Here is a 22,901-nt window from a genome sequence, read left to right as displayed (position 1 = left end):
CCCCTAGGTAAGCAGGGCCCCATCCTTCCAAGATCTCCCATTACAGGTACTGATCTAAGACCGGGAAGTAGCCTGCAATGTGCTGGGACACACACTCACGGGAGCATAGCCCACGCCCTTACACCTTCCCTCCACCACCACTTCTCTTCCTGCGTGCCCAGAAGGGGTGTTCCGAGAGTTGAAAACAAGCATCCCTCAGTTGCTCTTTTTCTGGTCAGCGATCAAAGGACTGAAAAGACTCAGCTCAAGTTTTCCAAAGAAGCAGGCCCGTTCTCCCTCCTAGCCGGGTCACAGTGAGATTGCCTTCATCATTCTTGTTTCACAGCCAGAATCCACTGCCCTCTCTATTTGGATGCCACCTGTACTTTACTGCTACAGGCTTTACATCTTGGCTTCTTCAAAAGTTATCTATGGTCTTTTACAGAACAAAAACACACACCTTGAGACCTACTGCACAGCACAGGGAATTCTGCTCGATATTAGGTAACAACCTAAATGGGAAAAGAATTTGAAAAAGAATAGATCCATGTATATGTGTAACTGAATCACTTTGCCGTACACCTGAAGCTATCACAACACTGTTAACCAACTATACTCCCATATAAAATAAAAAGTTTAAAAAAACATATACACTTTGAGAAAGGTAGTGATGTTTGTAAGCTCCGAGGGTTTCTTCTTAAATCTGGACAGAATGTTTTCTTTGATGGAGAGATAAAGGAAAAAACTGCACGAGCCCGCACATTCTGATCCATGCATCCTTTATTCCATGACCAACCGCTGTGTCGTATCCAAGCAACAGTACACAAGCTGGCAATCAACCGCAATCCAGCTGTACAACAATCTGAGGCTTACAGTACATTTAAGGCTTTTAAATTTGGAAAAAAAAAAATTTTTTTAATAAAACCAAAGAACCCTCAAACCCGAACCCCCAACCAACACAAGTAGTGTAGCAGTTTTAAGCATCTTCCACTTCTGATGCTTACTGGCGCAACTCCAGTGTCAAAACCCAAATAACTCCTAAACTAAAAAGATTAGTTTAGTGGAATTTTAATTACATAAATTTCTCAAAGCATAAACTTGTCATTTTTTGTCTTGGAAATGTTATAAAATTTTTTTAATAGCAAAACCTAGGAATAAAAACGTATTAACAAAATGTATTCAATCATTTACATTACAAACAAGGAATCTGCAGTTCATTGTTGTAGCCTGACGAAAGAAAACTATCCATTAAGAATCTATGCACAAGGTAATTGCATATATGTACAGTACTTTAAAAAAGCCTACAAGGAGGGCTTTACAGAAGGAAGGTCGGCTGGGTTCTTTGTGAGACCAACCAGACGATCAAAATATTAAAACTCTGTGGACTAGTAATAAATTTACACTTAAAAAAAACCCCAGTTTCCTTTTAAGAATATTCCAGTTATATTCAGATGGTTCCAGTTGATGAAGTCGTTCATGATCGTTCCAGTAAATTACCCTTTAATTGATTTGTTTGGGGGAAAGACCGGCGTGTGAACAAAAATTAACGAAGGGATTTTCATCACGATGGTTTCCAGTTACACTATCACAGCTTCACAAATGGATTGGACCCATGAATCTAGTGGCTGAAAGAGAGCTGCAGCTCACATAATGAGAACACGGGTGGAGAGAGGCTGAGTCCTGCGTAAATGAATCCTACGTGGTGGGTAAGGAATAGAAAGGGATGTGAGCATCTTTTATAGCAGGAGAAAACGGTCCCCCCACTCAGCTCTCATTCCCGTTCTGCAAGGCGATGAAGCTGGGAATCACAACTGTTCAGTTTAACATGATGTGTGAGTTAGTAGAACCTCTGGATATGAAAGACCGAGATGCCCTCAGCTCTTTGAGTAGGATGCCTGAAGAGCTGGGCGCTTCCTCGTGGTTATCCCGCCATGACAGCTATCCAGTTAAAGCATGTGCAAAACCGAGGATTCCTGTGTTCACAGTAGATGAGGTAAAAGCAAGTCATCTTCTTCAGGAATTAGGAAGTTCGTGAGATATGAACTGTTTTAGCCTTTCTAGGTATTGCGCATAAAGCTCTATGTCATTATGGCCAGCCCCTTCGACCCAGAGGGGCTCCACGGCCCGGGGACAGCGCTCGTACATGGCCAGGCCATGGGAGAAATCGATGACCTCGTCCTCTGTACCGTGAATGACCAACACGGGAGAGGTAACTTTAGATATCTTGTCAATGCTGCAAGACAGGAAAGGGGGAGGGGGAGAAAAAGGACTCCTTTAGTTATGCTCACAGACGACAGACATCACACTTCATGGAACCGAGGCGGTGTTCAGACAAGGGAGGTACGCACGCGAGGGTGTTTTCCCCCCTCACTTGTCTAGTAATTCACTTTTTAAAAAATTAATTTTGCATTTTGCAATAATTCTGGATTTACAGGAAAGGTACAAAGCTAACACAGAGCTCCTATCCACCCCAACCCCTTTCCCATAAGGCCAACACCACGCGTTACCCATAGTACATTGCTCAAAACCGAAAACCAGCGTCGGCACATCACCAGACTTTATTTGGATTTCATGAGTTTTTCCACTGAAGTTTTTCCACTTTCCATGAAGTTTTTCTGTTCCAAGATCCAACTGAGAATACCACACTGCATTTAGCCACATTGTGTTTCTGTTAAAGTATTTTATTAAAAACAGAACTCCTAAATGTCGTCAGACTAGCTATCCAGTAACTACTATTTCTGATATATTCATATTTTGGAGAGAGGATTTTTTTTTTTTAAATAAACAAGCTAGACCTTAACATACCAGAACGAACGCCTCTTTTGAAATCTGAGCACTGACTCCACAGCCACTCAGGTTTTCAGGACTCTTTCCGTGTAAGCCACCTTCAGCATCGATTAACAAGATCCTCAGAAACCTCATTTCATAGAAACGAATACCTCATTTTTAAATAAAAACCAGACTATTTAGCTTGAAAACTTAATGTGCAACATCTAGATTGAATTCTGAATGATTTCTGACTGTTTACAAAAATCAAAGCTACCCACAAAGGATGAATATTTGAGCATCTCCAAAAGAATGTGCTGCAGACTCTGAAAGCGTTTCCCAAAGAGGAATGAAGAAGACTGTAAACCTTGTTGGGCTGCGTGTGTAGGCAACTTCTCTGACAGAGGTAACTGTCATTTCACCTGCAAACACATGGAGACAGGCGACCCTCTGTCCATTCTGGCCTCCTGCCAGAGACCCCCTTACTGTTGACTTTCTGTATCTGACCCTAGCCAAAGTTACAGAGGGATCAAATTGGTACTATCCGTAGGGATCATTTTGTTAAAAGTCATAGCTAACATTTACTCAGCACTGACCACAGCCAGGTGCTTTGCACTTTACATACAAAACCGCATTGCATCTCCAATGAGCCACAGTGAAAGAGGAAGGACCATCTCTGTTAAACCAAAGAGGTTAACTGAAGCTTGGGGAGATCATTAAAGGACAGACATGAGGCTGTGGTGATAGTACAGAGCTCTGACATCCATTACACATTCCAAAGATCTACAAACAGCTGTCACAGAGCCTTATTAACAACTCAGGAAGTTGCCAGCCACCTCAAGACATCCGGGAAGACTGCAAAATCTCATCAGCCATGTCATTTGCCAAGATCAGGGCCACTGTGGAAGGGGTCAACTTTGCAGATCAGGAATCTTGTTTAGAAATCTACTTTCCTCTCATATTTAAATTTTAAAGTGACTTCTTCTAAGAATGCAATAGTCCAGTTATATTCAATTTAAAAATCTATTTACTGACAGCTCCATGCTGCATGAGTTAGGAGACTCTCTGCAACCTGGAGGATGGATGTACCTGAGGTTATGCCACCATCTGATTCTAAATGTAAAGGAGGTAAAAGAAAATAAACCACCAACCAAATAATAATCAGGACTCTTTATCTCTAATTTTTTAATACTAAAAAAGAAATGAGGAAGTGCCTTCCTTTAAAGACCGGGGCAGGGACTTCCCTGGTGGCGCAGTGGTTAAGAATCCGCCTGCCAATGCAGGGGACATGGGTTCGAGCCCTGCTCCGGGAAGATCCCAAATGTGGTGGAGAAACTAAGCCTATGAGCCACAACTACTGAGCCCGTGGGCCACAAACTACTGAAGCCCGTGTGCCTAGTGCCCACAACAAGAGAGGTCACTGCAATGAGAAGCCCACGCACCACAATGAAGAGCAGCCCCCACTCGCCGCAACTAGAGAAAGCCCATGCGCAGCAACGAAGACCCAACACAGCCAGAAATAGATAAATAAAATTAATAAATTTTTTTTAAAAAGAGAGAGAGAGGGACACAGAGACAAGTGTGCATTTGGTAGCAATGGACACCGTAAGAAAACATTCCCCAAATTCAATTAATGATGAAAGTCCATGTGACTGTTAATGGTTTGAAATCTATCATATTAATACTTTATGGTACTGAATAGGATGAATGGCCTTTTCTGGTTGTTTCCACTCACCAACCTTAATTAAGCAGCTTAAACCGCTTAACTTTCTAAGCCCCAGTTTCCTAACTATAAAATGAGTCTTGTGAGATAAGAGGCGTGAAATGTTTAGCCGTGGACTGGCAGATCAGACAAACCCAGTAAAGACTAGCTGCTGGTTTCCTATTAATGAATAAGCTATAATTAGTTGTCGTGGCTGTACTTTAAGGTATACGCTAATCTAAGAGTCGGGGAAAACCGATTCATTTTGTTGCCAGGGTAACTCCTAGCACAGCTTCCCGCAAACATGCTAAATATCTCCCTTTCAACAAACCGGCCTCTCAATACCCATTCAGCACAAATAAGGCCACATTCGAGTCGCACATGGGCCCTACTTAGCATTCTCAGCCACGCCACTGGCAATTTGCAGTTCGTTCAACTTTCCCATGAAGCTGAACTTCATTGAACCCGGTACAGGGTGCACAGAAATGAAGTTCACCCAAGGTGTTACGAGAAAGTTTCTTCCTGTGAAACAGGCCAGTCTGTGGAACAGATGTTTATGTAACCAAATGATGTTCTTTTTCTCTCCCAGCAATAACGGAATGACAGCAATGAACAGGTCAATCAAAATCCGAAAACTGTGCATTCTTCTGCTGAGGCTTTTTCTACAGTGTGGCCGTGTGAGTCCTGTTGTCAGAACCTCGGCCTGTTTAGCAACGTACCATGGGCCAATAGTTTTTAGTAAATACTTTCCTCAGCTTAGATTTTAAAAAACAAGCAGAAGTTTTCAAAGAGAGGTATTCAAGAAAGCAGTGTGCTCACTGCTTTTGCATGTATAGACAGCTGCCCGTTTTTCTTCCTTCTATTAGGGGACTAGAAGACAGCAGGGACTGGGGTGGCAGGGGCTCTGCTGCCCCTGGGGCGCCGGCAGGAGGGGGCCCGGCTGGGGGCTCTCATGCACACGCCTCCAGCGGAGGGTGCCGGCCCCTCTGCAGGGGAGGGGGTCTTCAGGCACAAGTGGGCGGCAGGAGGAATGAGTGGTCGCACTGGTCTGGGGCGGTGGGGAGGGGAGGGAAGGACCATCCACTTACGCGGTCCCTGCAGCCCATTACCAGCTCGCAAATAGCTCACGTCACTTTTTCTCTTACCTATCGGCCTGACTGAAAACGTAACAGAAATTTCAAAATTGGGGATGCTTGCGGTTTTTCTTTGAGTGTCTAGACCATGCTAATGGCCTCATCACAGATTTTGCATTTAGCTCTCGTGATTCAGCAATACATGTCCATCTGAGCGAATGAAAGAACACTGAACTAGATGTTCCTTTAAGACATGTGGGCACTTTTTTTTTTATCCTGCACGTCCAGCTAAACCAATTAATCCTGGATATCGGTACAAGCAAGGTCCTTATACATCATCTGGTAGATTGTTTTACAAATGAGTCCAGCCCAGAGGACCAGGTTTCCGGCTGGTGTACATGTCATATCCACCTCCATGTTCCCTGAGGAGCGCAGCACAGGGGCTGACGTCCGGCTGCATTCAGGAGACACTTATTAGTAGCCCACAATTAACGGTGGCATCTGATGTGAAGCTGGGTCACCGGACGCCTTAGCACTTGTTGGACAGGAGTGAGCTTACCTGGGGAAAGCATCAAAGCAGTACGTTTTCCTGGTATCGGGAAAAGCCACGCGCAATCCAGACATCAGAGGCGAATGGAGAATTACGGCTGCACACTCGTACCTGGAGGCCAGGTCTACCGTGGGGACAGTCCCGATGCTCTGACCATACAGGATGATGTTCTCGGGGCTTACGCCATACCTGGAGAAATCAGAGGGCACGGGCCGTTAGCTGATGTGTGAAAGAAAAAGAGAGTGAGACCAACAGCACAGTATCATGAACTCACAAAACTCCCACACCTGCCAGTTTAGAACCACATCATCTCACGGGTACCCTATAGCTGAAGATGGATGTGAACGCCACAAAAATGTTAGGGGGCTATCTCAGGACTAAGTGACTGAGATTCTGTCCTCCACAACTTTTGCAAAAATAATAAACATGCCATTTTTTTCTGGAAATTAACTACATGAATGCATCATAAACTTCACTTCAGTGTTCCCAGAGTCATTTCATTTCCTACTCTCCCCTCCTGAGTTTCTCTGACCATCCTAAATGTATTTCTGAAATAAAAACAGAAGCATGTTTGCTAGATCATAATATTATTAGAGTCCTTGAAATGAGGTTTTAATAAAATACAAAAGAAATGAACATTTATCATCAGGAAAAGGTACTGGGAGACAATTAATTTAAAGGCAAATATATTTTCTATAGCCTCTCCTTGGGGTTTAACCCTTCCGAGTCTTTCAATCCATCAATGGTCTCCTCCTCCACTGTCCGCCAAGGTTTAGCTGGGTAAACAGCTGCGTGGAATACAGGCTTCATTTCCTGGCCTGTCTGGCAGCCTGGTGTGCAGACGACTAAGCTTTGGGCGTGGGCTGTGAGCAAAAGTGACATGGACAACCTGCAGGCCATAACTTTAAACGGAAGGCTCCACGCCCTCCCCTTCCCGTTGGTGGGGAGGAGACGTGATGGTGAGCTACCCTGGCCCAAGCAGAAGGACGAGCATCCCAGATGTGATGGAGGAACAAAACAGACGAATCCCAGGAAAACAGGTACGCTACTTATGAACCTACAAAGGATATCCAGAATATATTAAGAGTACATAGAAATAAAGAAGAAAAAGACAGACCAAAGAAATGAAGACATATCGCAGAAAAGAAAACATGATGCCTAATAAACACGTAAAAAGATGTGATGCTCGGGCTTCCCCGGTGGCGCAGTGGTTAAGAATCCGCCTGCCAATGCAGGGGACACAGGTTTGGGCCCTGGTCCGGGAAGATCCCACATGCTGCGGAGCAGCTGGGCCCATGCGCCACAACTGCTGAGCCTGCGCTCTGGAGCCCACGAGCCACAACTACCAAGCCCGCCGTGCCACAACTGGTGAGGCCCACGCACGTGGAGCCCGTGCTCCGCAATAGGAGAGGCCACCGCAGTGAGAAGCCCGCGCACCTCAACAAAGAGTAGCCCCCGCTCGCCGCGACTGCAGAAAGCCCGTGCGCAGCAATGAAGACCCAACGCAGCCAAAAATAAATAATGATAAATAAAAAAATTTTAAAAACTTAAAAAAAAAAGATGTGATGCTCAACCTCGTTAGTATGTGAACATGCAAATTAAATCCACAATTTATTTTTTTACACCTAAAAGAAAGGCAAAAACTAAGAAGTCAGACAATGTCAAGGGATATAGCAAGGACATGGAAAAGTGGAAGTCTGTGACATTGCTGCAGGAATATAAATTGGTATGAGCCCTTGGGAAGATAATGTGATATTATCTGGTGAAGTTGAAGGCTATAACCCAACGATTCCAACTTCTTTGCATAAATACCCACTGTAGTTTACAGGGCAGTAGGACGTGCTTTCTTTTCTTTCTTTTCTTTTTTTTTTTTTGCTGGGTAATGTAGTTTTTTATTATTATTACATTATTATTTTTAATTGAAGTAGTTGATTTATAATGTGCCAACGTCTACTATACAGCAAAGTGACTCAGTTATATACATATACATTTTTTTTAATTTTAAAAAAGTATTTATTTATTTGTTTATTTTTGGCTGCATTGGGTCTTCGTTGCTGTGCTGGGGCTCTCTCTAGTTGCGGCGAGCGGGGGCTACTCTTCCTTGCAACGCACGTCCTTCTCATTGCAACGGCTTCTCTTGCTGCGGAGCACGGACTCTAGGTGCACGGGCTTCAGGAGTTGTGGCTCACGGGCTCTAGAGCACAGGCTCAAGTAGTCGTGGCGCATGGGCTTAGTTGCTCCGCGGCATGTGGGATCTTCCCAGACCAGGGCTCGAACCCGTGTCCCCTGCATTGGCAGGCAGATTCTCAACCACTGCACCACCAGGGAAGTCCTATACATTCTTTTTTTAAAATATACTTTTCCATTATGGTTTATCCCTAGGACATGCTTTCTGATAACAGCCTTCAGTGAAAAGACCTGTCAGTCTAGAGCTGAGGCGGGTGGCAGGATTTCACTGAGCTGCCTCCCCCTCAGGCTCCCTCAAACTTCACAGGAAAATGGGGGCCCTTAGGAAGGAATCTGGGGAGGGAATGGCTATTTCTGGCTGGTAAGTGCTGTTCCGTGCTTTATAGAGAGGCGACATCTGGGCTGTGCCGAGAGGGGCGGACAGGAGCTGAACACGTGGGGATAAAAAGGACCGTCAGTAAGCAGCATGAAGTCACACAGGGCCGGGGTGGAGTCCAGGGAGCAGCTTGGGGGGCTGGAGGGCTGAGGCGAGGCTGGGCAGGCCATCAGGGGGAAGATAAGGAGGTAGAGCTTGTCCTGGAGGAGGTGAGGGGCCACTGGAGACGTTCAGGTCAAGGGGACAGGAACAAGGCTGTGCTTCGTGAAGACTCATCTTCCTGCAGCACGCAGGGCATGACAGAGCATAAAAAGGGAGCAGGGAGATAGGTAAGGGACTATTAAGAATCCTACAGGGAAGGGGAAACAGGAATGTAAAAATCGAAGACAAACCAACCAACAAAAAAGAGATGCTCTCCTCCCCAGACGCAGGTAGGAAATCACCTGCTCAGAACGAGGATGCACCCTCTCTTTCTACAGGGAAGTTTCTGTGTGGCCCCAGCCCTTTGAACTTTGACACCATCTAATACAACTGTGCCTGTGGAGGGGGCTCCCAAGATGCACGTTTTGTCTGACGTTCTTGCCTGGGCTTCATTTCAGTTGGAAGAACAGGTTATTAAAAAACGGTTGGGCTTCCCTAGTGGCACAGTGGTTGAGAGTCCGCCTGCTGATGCAGGGGACACGGGTTCGTGCCCCGGTCCGGGAGGATCCCACATGCTGCGGAGCGGCTGGGCCTGTGAGCCACGGCCGCTGAGCCTGCGCGTCTGGAGCCTGTGCTCCGCAACAGGAGAGGCCCGCGTACCGCAAACAACAACAACAAAAAAATAAGATTAGGGGTCTCCTTCTCCCCCCACAATTTGCATCAAAAGTAGGCTATGAAAAAAAAAAAAAAAAGTAGGCTATGACATCCCAAAGCACGAGGGCCATGGGATGCTGCATGTGGCGGGGTGTGGAGGTCAGAAGGCACCTGAAGGTAAGAGCACCTCCAAACCTCACATGTGAAGTGTAGGGTCTTTCCACAGTGGCCGTCCCGTGGCAGGATATTTTGCTATTAATGATAAACAAATAGATCATAAATCAAAAAAGGAAGAGGAAGAGGAAAATGAAAACTGAATGCAGTTACTGAAGGACAGAGGATTAAGAGATGATTAATACTAAAAATCAAAAATAAAGCAGAAGACTTCCGTATTGAAATGGCATCAGACTCGCCCATACCTTCTTTGATCAAATTTGTGGAATGATGAGAATCACATAGGATAACCTATCCCAGTAATGAGTATTATCGTTATAGTCGAACCTATTTTCTCAGTATCTTTTTTTTTAAACATCTTTATTGGAGTATAATTGCTGTATAACAAAGTGAATCAGCTATGTGCATACATATATGCCCATATCCCCTCCCTCTTGCGTCTCCCTCCCACCTCCCTATCCCACCCCTCTAGGTGGTCACAAAGCACCGAGCTGATCTCCCTGTGCTATGCAGCTGCTTCCCACTAGCTATCTATTTTACGTTTGGTAGTGTATATATGTCCATGCCACTCTCTCACTTCGTCTCAGCTTACCCTTCCCCCTCCCCGTGGCCTCAAATTCATTCCCTACGTCTGCATCTTTATTCCTGTCCTGCCCCTAGGTTCTTCAGAATCTTTTTTTTCAGATTCCATATATATGTGTTAGCATATGGTATTTGTTTTTCTCTTTCTGACTTCACTCTTTATGACAGACTCTAGGTCCATCCACCTCACTACAAATAACTCACTTTCATTTCTTATTATGGCTGAGTAATATTCCATTGTACATACGTGCCACATCTTCTTTATCCATTCATCTGTCAATGGACACTTAGGTTGCTTCCATGTCCTGGGCTATTGTAAATAGTGCTGCAATGAACATTGTGGTACATGACTCTTTTTGAATTATGGTTTTCTCAGGGTATATGCCCAGTAGTGGGATTGCTGGGTCATATGGTAATTCTATTTTTAGTTTTTTAAGGAACCTCCATACTGTTCTCCATAGTGGCTGTATTAGTTTACATTCCCACCAACGGTGTAAGAGGGTTCCCTTTTCTCCACACCCTCTCCAGCATTGATTGTTTGTAGATTTTTTTTTTTTTTTTTTTTGCGGTACGCGGGCCTCTCACTGTTGTGGCCTCTCCCGTTGCGGAGCCTCCGGACGCGCAGGCTCAGCGGCCAGGGCTCATGGGCCCAGCTGCCCCGCAGCATGTGGGATCTTCCCGGACTGGGGCACGAACCCGCGTCCCCTGCATCAGCAGGCAGACTCTCAACCACTGCACCACCAGGGAAGCCCCTGTTTGTAGATTTTTTGATGATGGCCATTCTGACGGGTGTTTTTCTCAGTATCTTGATACTGTGTTTTATATCCTGCTCCATGGACCTTGGGGGCCACACTGAATAAGTAAAGGAGAAATGGGCACAGACTCAAGGAGCAGAGGTGGGTGTGTGGTTACTGGAACAGCCTTTTCTCTTGAGGGCCCTGAATCTGTCCATCCTCTGAGATCATGATCTTGAAACGCCTTATGGAGAAGCCTGAGTATTTCACTGAAGGACCCTCAGCTTTCAGCTTTCCACTCACAGGCACCAGGACACACCCAGTACCAATCTCAACAAATTCCACCTTTGACACACAGACATTCGTAGCCTTAATGACAACAAACACTTTGCAACTCAACGTTTTCACTGGAAAACTTCATCACGTAAAACAGTAGCCATTAAATAGGGGAAAATATGACAACTGGCATGACATTAAAATAAAGAACATCCGGTCATCAGAAGACATCAGTAAGAAAGTAAAAAGGCAAGTGGGAAAAGATATTTGCCACACGTATAACCAACAAAGGGCTCACATCTACAAAATATAAAGAACACATCAGTGGGGAAAAAAATGACCAAATACAGAAAAGCAGCATTTTACAAAATGGGCATTTCATAAAAGAAGAAATCTAAATGGCAGGGAGGGAAGAAAGGGAGGAAGGGAGGGAGGGAGGGAGGGAGGGAAACTCAACTTCATTAGTAAAAATGAAATGAAATTTCACCAATGAAAACCACAATGTGATACTAACAAAAATTTAAAAGTTGACAATATCAAGTGTTGACAAAAATGTGACCACAGGAACTTTCATTCACTCCTGATGGGGTTGTTAAGTTGATAGAAGCCGTTTACAAAAAGTAAAAGTGAAGACATAATAACACGTACCCAGTAACCTAGCAATTCTACTCCCAGGTATATTCACCACAGATTAGAAATGTCTTCAAGACCATTTGTGAGCAGTTGGAGACAACCCTAAGGGGTGTCAACAGGAGGGCGGATAAGTGGATGGGGGTGAAGTCGTGCCACAGAATATCACAGGGCAACGCTGATGAATCTTAAAGGCTTGCTGTTAAGCAGAAGGGGCAGACACAAGAGAACACATGCTATACAACACCCTGTGCAAAAAACTTAAACCCACCTAAATTAAACTTTACTGTCTAGGGATACTTAACTGAAAGAAAAGCAAGGAAGTGAAGCCCTAAAAACCAGGATAGCGGTTAAGGATGGGGGAGGGGAACGGGTTATGGCTGGGAAGAAGCATGTCATTCTGGGGGGGCTTATAGACTGCTGGTTATAGTCTATGTCTTTTTTTTTGGCTACGCCACTCTGCATGCCGGATCCTAGTTCCCTGACCAGGACTCGAACCCTCGCCCCCTGCAGTGGAAGCATGGAGTCTTAACCACTGGACCGCCAGGGAAGTCCCTATAGTCTGTGTCTTGTCACGAGTGTTCCTTTTACAGTTCATTAAGCCAGATATGTACATCTTATGAACATTTCTATCTGCCTACTTCTATCTGTTATATTTCGCAACAAAAAATATTTTTAAAAAGTTCACCAGATATTTCAGATATGGAGACAACCCTCCTCAAAACTGTTACAACTCATGATAGATTTTGTGCTAAAAACAAATCTCCTAAGGAAACATGAGGCCATTAAAAATTATGTCTCAAGAGCTAATGTGGGGAAAACTCATGTTGAAATGTTCCATAAAAAGCAGCCTACAGAAAACAGGGTCACAACTATGTTCCTTCCAACAAAATCTATATATGGAAAAGGGACTTGAAAGTAATATATTAAAATGATAATAATGGTAATGTTTCTTCTTTCAAAATTTCATTTCTAATTCGGGTAATTATTAGGTAGTGATTTGTTAAAATAAATAAATAAAGGAAACGGTATTGCCGGACCTTTTTGCATGGAGTCAGCAAGCTTTCTTTACAGTGTCTGTATTTGAAAAGGCTTTGAAAACTGTAACATGCTAGTGAAGTGTTCAGATTCGTCAGTATTACATTGAGGACTTTTCCACTGTTTTTCCCTGTTTATTAGACTGTTTATTATACTGTCTGACAACACATGAGATGCCTAGGAGGTGGGGATGGGGGCTAATTCTTTGAAGGTATGGAAGATTTTCGGGAAAACTCTAAGAGGCCTCTGTTCCAACACCCGCCGCCTGCAGATGAGGATGTTGAAGTGGAGGGTCCTTTTCATGGTACCACTAGGGTGTTGTTTTTGACAAAAAAAAAAGCCAGAAGACTGATGACCTCTATACCAACGGTTCCAAAGTGAGAAGTATCTGAATTTCTTGGGACTTTTTAAAAATGTAAATTCCCCTTACTTAGAAATCTTCCATTCGTAGAAATTCCAGCGGGTTTGTGGATTCCTCAAACTAACCATTGTTTGATACTGAGTAAAAAGGGTCAGACCAGATCCTATAGACCTTTTACCTCTCAAATTCAATTAAAAGATAAAGGATAAAAAGAGAGATGGTAAAGGGAATCTATTACTAAGTCCGTGTGAAATGCAGGGCATTTAAAGACCACAGCTTTTCACAGAAGAGCAGGATTTAAGTGCAAAGTATTTTCTTCAAAAACGTCAACAATCCCAAAGTCCAAAACCTTTATCCTAAAGTAAAACAGATGTTAAACCCTCCCAACCTGGAACAGGACAGTTTTGTAGCAGGCAGACATGACACACAGACAGGCAGGATTTTCTGCGTTTTTACTTAGAATTTGCTATTTTCGGGTACGACGATAGCAAAACATTAAAAGTGATTTCTTCTCGCTCGTACCACCTTTGTGGGCAAGATACAGGGACGGGAGGAACGGCAGCATCGGCCTACAAACAATGTTTTCTTCAATGCGTCCAATCCCCAAGGCAGGCTTTTACAAGTGAACTTCTGCATTGCTCAGCTACAAACACACTAGTCGCTGGGTGGGTGACTTCAATCGGGAGACAAGGACGCCGTCCCTCCCGTCCTACGCCTACCAGCTCTCCTTCCTCTGCTGTTTCCCCCTGCTCCCTGGCGTGTCTGGAAGAGGCACTGCTTTTCCATCCCAGGGCTAACCTTCCACCTGAGCGCTGGATTCCCACCCTCCCAGGACTTTGAGAATTTCATCCCCACCCACGCCAAATTCCAGTCTTATTCCCAACGCAACACACGTCTCCAAGTCTCTGAATCTAAGAAAGGGCCTGTCTTCACGGGTGCTTCATCCTTTAAGTGATGGCCCCATCTCTTACCTCTGCTTCCCTACTGCATCCTCAACCCTAACAAAGGCCCCTGAAACCCACCCTCTCCTCCCACAATGTCCCGAAAGCTGCTATCAGAAATGCCGGGTCCAACCGCTTTTTCCCCCTCCTCATCCAATTTTTTTTTTTTTTTTTGGTGGTACGCGGGCCTCTCACCGCTGCGGCCTTTCCCGTTGCGGAGCACAGGCTCCGGACGCGCAGGCTCAGCGGCCACGGCTCACGGGCCCAGCCGCTCCGCGTCATGTGGGATCCTCCCGGACCGGGGCACGAACCCGTGTGCCCTGCATCGGCAGGCGGACTCTCAACCACTGCGCCACCAGGGAAGCCCCTTCATCCAATTTGACTTCTCCTCGGCAGTTCACGCTAAGAATGATGCCTTTCTTCTTCAACTCCATTCCTGGGCCTCTGAGACATTGAGCCGCTCTTAGTTCCTCCCCCGTCCCCACCACCAGCGGGCTTGGCCCCTTCCCTGACTCCACTCCTCCTGCTGTAGACTTCCTACTGCATTCTTTTTTTTTTTTTTTTTTTTTGCTTTTGTTTTATTTTAAATTTTATGTGGCCGCACCACACAGCATGCGGGATCTTAGTTCCCTGACCAGGGATCGAACCCGTGCCCCCTGCAGTGGAAGCGCTGAGTCTTAACCACTGGACCGCTAGGGAAGTCCCCTTCCTATTGCACTCTTACATGTTGTCTCCAAATGATTTCACTGAATCCCAGGCCTCAACTATTAACTCTCTGCTGGCGATTCTCAAATATTTACTTCCAGCCCTGGCCTTTGTCCTGAGACAGAGCAGAATGCCCCCCTGCCTGAAGGGAAGGGAGGTGGATCAAATACAATGTCCCTTGCGCCCGCCTTGGTTCTCAGTGCTGGCCCTGACCTCACGCCTCATTCCATCTTCCAGTGATCCTGGGAGGGGGATATTCTTGTCCCCGTTTTATATCTGAGGAACTTGATAGTAAAAGTTAAGTAACTTGTCCAAGGTCAAGTGAGTGGGGAGGCTATGAATTTAATACTGTTATCTGTGATGGATAAATTCCAAACTCAACGTGTCTAAAACCAAATTCGTTATTTTCTCCCCTCAAAACCTTCTCAATAACTCAGTCGTCAGGTAGAATTCTAAAAACTATATTCCCCTCTGTTGCCAATCCAGTGACCAAAGTCAGGATGAAGACAAATTATGAAAAGGAGTGGACGGTGACATGACAAATTCAGCTAAAGATCTAAACTTACTTCTGGCAGTGACTGATTAGCTTGCTGATTATGCAAACTGTGGATTCGTTTCTACACCTGGAAGATGTCACCTATTTTTTTTAAATAATGCATTCAAAAAAGTAGTTACTGAGCACCTCTTTTGGACTAGGCATGGAACCTCTGGGGGTGCAGAAGGAGCTTATAGTCCAGTTGGGGAGGCAAGGAATGTATACAAAAGTATGGGGAGACAAGCAGAAGCCAGGTCTAATTCTGAGTCATTAGGACACAGGATGTCACAGCAGATGAGGCAAGAGATTCAAGGTCAGGCCAGGGTAAAAGCCATGTGGACAAAGGCCTTCATTTGCTATGAGTCAACTACAGCTATATTTGCATGTCAGACAGACACACGTTCTAGGCAGACTCTCCCTGGACCTCCTCATGCAATCTGCAGGCCTGACTTAAATATGTAAGTAGGTGTTGTCTGCACATGGATCTCTAGGGAAAAGCCATTCTTAGCCAGTGAGATTCAATGCATTCATCTTATAGCAGAGTCTCAAGTTAGTGCATCATCGTCTCCTGCTGGGGTACGTCTAGGACTACCACAGCCGGCCCTGGGGACCCACGGCAGGTCCCGACACTCAGATCTGACCCTTGGCGTGTGGCTATATGGAACGGCTGAGACATGTATCTATACAAGAGCTATAATTGGGTCTGGCGGTCCTGATACTAATGATCAGAATTCCAAGGCTGCCAATGAAGAGGCCCTAGTTTCACAGCATCTTAAACATCAATATCGTACAAAACAAAGGTCTCCGTCTCTAAGAGTCTCCTCTTGAGTACCGTTCCTTAGCCCTTCTTTGACTCGATCATAAGCTCTAATCCCTCAAATTTCTCCCAGGCTAGAATTCTGATTCTGTAAGTCCCATACCCAAGCACAGTCCATCTGGTCTTCAATTCCCAGTGTTACAAGCCCCAGAATCCTGGACCTCCTGACCATCCTGCTTTTATCAATCCCCAGCCCCCAGACTTAGGTGAGAAGAACTGCCAGAGGAGAAGGGGTGGGGGTGGGGCAGGCGGTGGATGGATCCTCTTCCCACCACGGAGACCACGGCTCTACCCAAACGGCCAGAGCACCAAGTACCTTAAGTCCCCTACATACGAACCCTCAAGTTGCGAGCTTTCAAAGATGCGAACCAATCACATACGTTAGTTCACGTGTCTGGTGTATATTGTCACATGCGTGCATCCTTTGCAAGTGGCTGTGCTTCTGTGTACTTTACTGTACGGTACTGTACAGATTCCAGTAGTACAGTTTCTTTATTTCAAGCCCAGGATGTCCAGAGTCAAGCGTAAAAGCAACGGTGATGTAGCTGGTACTACTGTACTTTTCAAGGTACTGTACTGTAAGATTAAAAAGGTTTATTTTTTGTTTGTCTTTTATGTATTATTTGCGTGAAAAGTATCATAAACCTATTCCAGTACAGTACTATAGAGCCGATTGTGTTAGCTGAGTACCTAGGCTAACTTTGTTGGACTTATGAACAAACTGGATTTACGAACGCGCTCTCAGAACTGAACTCGTTTGTATGTAGGGGGCTTACTGTACAGCCTAGAAGACGGAATTCATGATGCTTCTCATCAGAGTCTACAGATGAGCCTGAGACGGCTCAGAACCCATTAGGTCTTGGAAGTAACATTTTTTCTCTCTAAGGAGCGCGAGACATAGCATATGGTGCTGCACAGGGAAGACCAGCAGGGAAGAGTCCCAGAGCTAAGGACTGAGGTCAGGATGAGCTACAGGTCTGAGGAGGTGGAGGGGGTGAAAGCTGTCGGACGTTGTATCAAGGGGTTGGTTAGGCAGCGGAATCAGGAAGTCTGCATGTGTGGGACAGGTAGGACCAGAAAACAAAAGAAACAAAAGCAAACCTAGGCACAGACTGGGCAGCAGGGTTTCAGAAGTCAGACAGGGAGCTGGTAGAGCCCAAAGGTGTCATCTGCAGAGGCGTGGATGGACCTAGAGACTGTCACAAGAGTAAAGTAAGTCAGAAAGAGAAAAACAAATATCGTATAATATTGCTCATACGTGGAATCTAGAAAAATGGTGCAGATGAAATTATTTCCAAGCAAAAATAGAGACAGGCACAGAGAACAAATGTATGGACTCCAAGGGGGGAAGGGGGGGGATGAATTGGGAGATGGGAATTGATTTATATACACTATTGATACTATGTATAAAATAGATAACTAATGAGAACCTACTATATATATATAGCACAGGGAACTCTACTCAATGCTCTGTGGTAACCTAAATGGGAAGGAAATTTAAAAAAAGAGGGGATATATATATATACGTAGAGCTGATTCATTTTGCTGTACAGCAGAAACTAACACAACATTGTAAAGCAACTACACTCCAATAAAAATTTTAAAAAAAAATCTGCAGATCACGTATGTGGCACCAGCAGTTTAAAAAGGAGGAAGAAAACGCCCACAGAGGAAAAGACTTTAGTAAAGAGAAAACTCAAGCAACAGCTCACCTGTAAATTCGTAGAAATACTTGGATGACCCAGAGTGAAGGGGGCAAAAGTCAGGGTGGGTTCTGATAAACACATACTAGAAAACTCAAAATGCAGCCCAGTAACTAAGGCACGCCACGTGAGTTGTTATGTGGGACCCTGGGGGTCAGGATTAGAGAGGGCTCCCAGGTGGGTGGTGGGTTTGGTGGTCAGCGAAGGCTCTGCTGCCTTTCAAGGGATGGTGTGAAGGGTGGAGTGTTTCTGCGTCAGGGAGCGGTGCTCAGTCAACTTTAGCTATAGACGACCATGCCATTCTTTAAATGTTCTTCGCCTGTGGCTGCCCCAGTATCACACTGGCCAGATTCTTCTCACTCTTCTGTTTCCTTTGCTCACTCCTCTCTCTTCTCCCACACTTACCTGGGCATCCCTCAAAGGTCAGTCCTCACCCTCCTCTGGAATCTTTTCCTATGTAGTCCCTTGTTGAACTCTCCCAGTGCCAGACCCTAGCATAGCACAGCGTCTGTTCTATAGTAATCGTGCAGTAAATACGTGTTAACGGAATACACGGGTGGCGAGGGTTTCTACAATGTGTTGATTCACTCCCGATATCTCGCCTCTGCTCCAGCCCCGGCCCCTCTCCTTTCTGTTGATATTTCTCCCTGAGCATCCCAGCACTGCACACTCAACACCTCCCAGACCGGACTGTTCCTAGTCTCTCCCCACATCTTTCCATTTCTACCTATCACTCTACCCTCTACCTCACAGGCTTAAGAGTTAGGATGAACTTCAGTCTTTGCCTCTCACATAGACTTTGTCACTAAGCCCTGTCACTTCTATCTTGGAGACGGTGTCCAGAGGATCACGTTTCTGACACCATTTTTGTTGCTCTGTGGTGGCATCTTGTGGTCAGTTGATCAGGAGCTGCCTGTCGGTTCAGTGTAATGACCATTGCCCCATGATGAACATCCCCACTGGTACCCAGGGTCTGTTCCTCAGAGGTCTTCCTGGAATCCGCACCACCACTGACTGTCCATCCCCATGGTGCGTACCTGCTCCAGTGGGTCCCTGACTGCTCAAGCTACTCACCTGTCCTGTCCTATCCTTTTGGTTCCTGTGTACCATTTTATATGGCTGGTGAGCGGGTGGGTATCCTAGCTCCTGACCACTGACCTCGTTTCCACCCACCGCTCACTCTGACTCCTGCTAACTGCTTGCACTTAGCAGCTTCCATCCTGGCCTCTCCCTTCTTCCCAGGGCAGAACCTGGGAATCTCCAGGCCTAATCAAGTCCCATTTCTGACTTCTCCTCTGCTCTCCCAGACCTGCTTTCTCCCCGGTTCTATCTATACAAGCTGCCACACTCATGTCACTCCCCACGCCAATCCATCCTGTAACTTCCCATCAGGTAGATCTTCCAAAAAACTTTTGTTGTGTTACTTTGCTCATCAAACCCTTCGGCAAATCACCAGCCCTGGGATAAAAACCCATGTCCTTAGAGTAACCTCCACAATGTGGCCCCATCTTACTATTCCAACCCTTTCTTTTCCCTCCAAGTAAATCTTCCGCTCCTGCGATTAGACTCCCCACTGCCTCATCACAGCCCCTGAGCCCCTGTCTGGACTGTCCTCACTCCTCCCCACAACCTAGAAAACCCTGGGGCCCTTCAGGTCCATTCAAGTCCTACCGCCTTCAGACACTTTTCCCAACCACCCCAGTCTACCTGTGGGGTTTTCTTTCCTGAGCCATTCACTTGTGCACCAGGTCAACACGAGGTTGTATGTGATGAACCGTTTTGTGGCATGTCCTATGTTGTCAGTGAGATTCTGAGCTCCCCAAAGTAAGTAAAACTGTTTATCTCTTTGGGAACATTAACAATACCCAGGGGACTTCCCTGGCGGTCCAGTGGTTAAGACTTCGCCTTCCAATGCAGGGGGTGTGGGTTTGATCCCTGATCGGGGAGTTAAGATCCCACAAGCCTTGTGGCCCAAAAAAACAAAACATAAAACAGAAGCAATGTTCTAACAAATTCAATAAAGACTTTAAAAATGGTCGTTAAAAAAAAAAAAACTAAAACAATACCCAGGCTCAGGGATCTGGAGGCATATCTTGCTTTGAATGGAATGTGATTCTGGCCAAAGGCTGTTTCTGAACAAATTAAAACTAGATCTCAGATATAGTTATCATTCCAATGGATAGACAATCCACTCCAAGTTCATCATCTTCTTGCGGATCTGGACAGGAGCAGAAACGACCTCTTCACTGCAAACTAGCAAAAATGAGTCAGTCCCTGAAGGATGACAGTAATATGTAGTGAGCACTCATGTTGTTTTAGGCATTACGTAAGATTTACTTAAAACACGACACAAGGAACTGAAGTCTCCCAAATTTTGCTAGGGGAAAGCCACGACCCTGAATGATTACTTTCCATAACAGGCAATGCCGGGTGTATAGCTACCCCCTTGGAAACCCACAATGTTTGCTCCCTGCCTCTTCCAAATGTCTAGCATCTTCCTGCAGTCACCAGCTATGCTGAGCTCAGGCTGACAACACAAATTTAGGTTTTGGTTCCCACTCAGCATATAGGACATGTCCCCAGGAGCCTCCACAGCCCGTACCCAAGGTACAGCAGCATCAGCTGCAAGAGCAGGAGTTGAGGTAGGAGGTGCCCACGGAGGAGGCCGGGAGCGCCAGGGGGACAGTGTCCAGCGGGAACGCTCCCTCCACTCATAAGGTAAAACCTGTTTGTTTTTGTTTGAACGTAAGGCTTGCTCTTCTGTCGACAAACACGGCCAAGCCGAGCCTCCCTAAGACACACTGCATCCTGTTTAAGTTAATGGGCCTTGACTTTGCCCTGTGTCAAGAGCATTTCCATTTATCTTCAGATGAAGCATGGCTGGCACGGTTCCACTGACTTTGAAGTCTATATTTTAAATATTTCAGAGCTAGAACTCCTAGTGGAAATATCTTTAGACAGAGAACGAAGATAAATACACAAGGTAACGTGAAAGTTAATTGAAGGATGAGGTTTGAGGATACTGGGAAACCTAATAAGCTTCAGAGCAAAGCCTCAGAGTAAAAGGACTGGCTGGGAGGGAAGCAGGTGGGTAAACACGGCCGGATGAAAACATAGACGGCCTGTGGAACTCTAGCCTTCAGGCACAGAACTGAGAAATCCATCTTTCACTTTCTGTAGCCAAAGCTTAACAAATGTGTGATTTATATTTTAATCATGAGGAAGATAAAAAAGTATCAATCCCCTGGAACATGCCTATTTTTCCTTTTGAAAAACACATCTTTGTAGGTTTAGACTTTTTAAAATGTTACACTGATGTTTCACAAACAGATTTCTATTGGTCGTTAACGCCAGTGGCAAAAGCAAAGGAAACACATTTTATTTTTTTGGCCACAATGTGAGGCACGTGGGATCTTAGTTCCCCGACCAGGGATCGAACTTGAGCCCCCTGCAGTGGAAGCGTGGAGTCTTAACCACTGGACCACCAGGGAATTCCCAGAAACATATTTTAGAGTGAGTACCTGCTGCATTAGCACTGTTTGAGACAATTAAAAGTTTTAAAGGTTAGTGATGTCAGTTGATTTGCTTCCTTTTTTCCGACCGAGGGAACTTAGTTAAAAGGGACATTTAAAAGCAAGATAATGATATAACTGTGCAAGTTCCAAAAATCTGAGCATGCTCAAGTATTCTCTCAACACTGCTTATAAAATAAAATGCGCCAATGCAACATTAAAAGTAGCCTCCTTCAACGAAATAGTGCCATTTGCAGAGCGTGGCAGTCTAATCGCAGGCGGTAGGACTTGAATGGACCTGAAGGGCCCCAGGGTTTTCTAGGTTGTGGGGAGGAGTGAGGACAGTCCAGACAGGGGCTCAGGGGCTCAGGGGCTGTGATGAGGCAGTGGGGAGTCTAATCGCAGGAGCGGAAGATTTACTTGGAGAGAAAAGAAAGGGTTGGATAGATTGTCATCAGAGTGAAGTTAAGTCAGAAAGAGAAAAACAAATATCACATAATATCACTTATATGTGGAATCTAGAAAAATGGTAGAGATGAACTTATCTGCAAAGCGGAAATAGAGTCACAGATGGAGAGAACAAACTTACGGATACCAAGGGGGCAGGGAGGGTGGAAGGAACTGGGAGACTGGGATTGACATATATACACTACTGATACCATGTATAAAACAGATAACTAATGAGAACCTACTGTATAGCTCAGGGAACTCTACTCAATGCTCTGTGGTGACCTAAATGGGAAGGAAATCTAAAAAAGAGGGGATATATGTATACGTATAGCTGATTCATTTTGCTGTACAGTAGAAACTAATGCAACACTGCAAAGCAGCTAAACTCCAATAAAAATTAATAAAAAAAAAAAAAGTAGCCTCCTTCACCTGAAGCATCAGTGAATGTAATGGGGATAAATATGAGGTCCTGGGTTATTCATCTTTGAGGAAATGAAGAAGGAAATGAGATTCAGACCAAGCAATAACACTAAAACCAAGCGTAAGTTTAGGCAACATGAATATTATGGTCAGTAAGCTCATCAAAGCACAGCGAAGGGAATGGTCCAAACTGGGGGCCAGGAAATCAGGAAGCATAGAAGTCGAGCTTGAAGCCAGTCACAAGGGAGGGGATATTTGAAAACATCCAGAGAGGAAAGGCAAGAGCTGAAGGGGAGGAAGAGCATGCTGCAAACATGGACGGCAGGCTGGCCTGGCTGGGGCGAGAGGTTCACCTTGGGAAGCAGAGGGCCATCCAAAGGAGGTGGCGCGTACTCTGGAAGCATCTGGGAAACGTGCACAGGGTCCCTGAGAGGATGTAGACGTGACAAGTTGTGCCGCAGGAAGGAAGAGAACGTCTGGACAAGATGTGCTCTGAGTGGCTCGCATCAGGTGTGTATGCGGTTGAGGGTTGGAAAATGGGCACAGAGAGAGAAGTTGAGAGGGATATCATGGGTGGTTGGAATTTCATTTTCTT

The 22,901-nt window shown here is 45.4% G+C and overlaps 1 protein-coding gene across 1 annotated transcript in view; it reads right to left on the bottom strand.

Annotated features, from left to right (window-relative positions):
- Positions 1 to 741: 741 nt before the first annotated feature.
- Positions 742 to 22,901, bottom strand: part of ABHD17C (abhydrolase domain containing 17C, depalmitoylase) — a 56,965-nt gene continuing 34,805 nt past the window's right edge. Inside the window, exons 2-3 of the mRNA XM_060005331.1 lie at positions 6,080 to 6,259; positions 742 to 2,212 (exon numbers count right to left, since the gene is read on the bottom strand). Coding sequence (XP_059861314.1) covers positions 1,993 to 2,212; positions 6,080 to 6,259 — 400 coding nt within the window. The 3' untranslated portion in view covers positions 742 to 1,992. The remainder of the gene's footprint in view (positions 2,213 to 6,079; positions 6,260 to 22,901) is intronic.

The sequence above is a fragment of the Delphinus delphis genome, chromosome 2, assembly GCF_949987515.2.
Source record: "Delphinus delphis chromosome 2, mDelDel1.2, whole genome shotgun sequence".
NCBI classification, from domain to species: Eukaryota; Metazoa; Chordata; class Mammalia; order Artiodactyla; family Delphinidae; genus Delphinus; species Delphinus delphis.
This window is presented reverse-complemented; position numbering and strand designations above follow the sequence as displayed.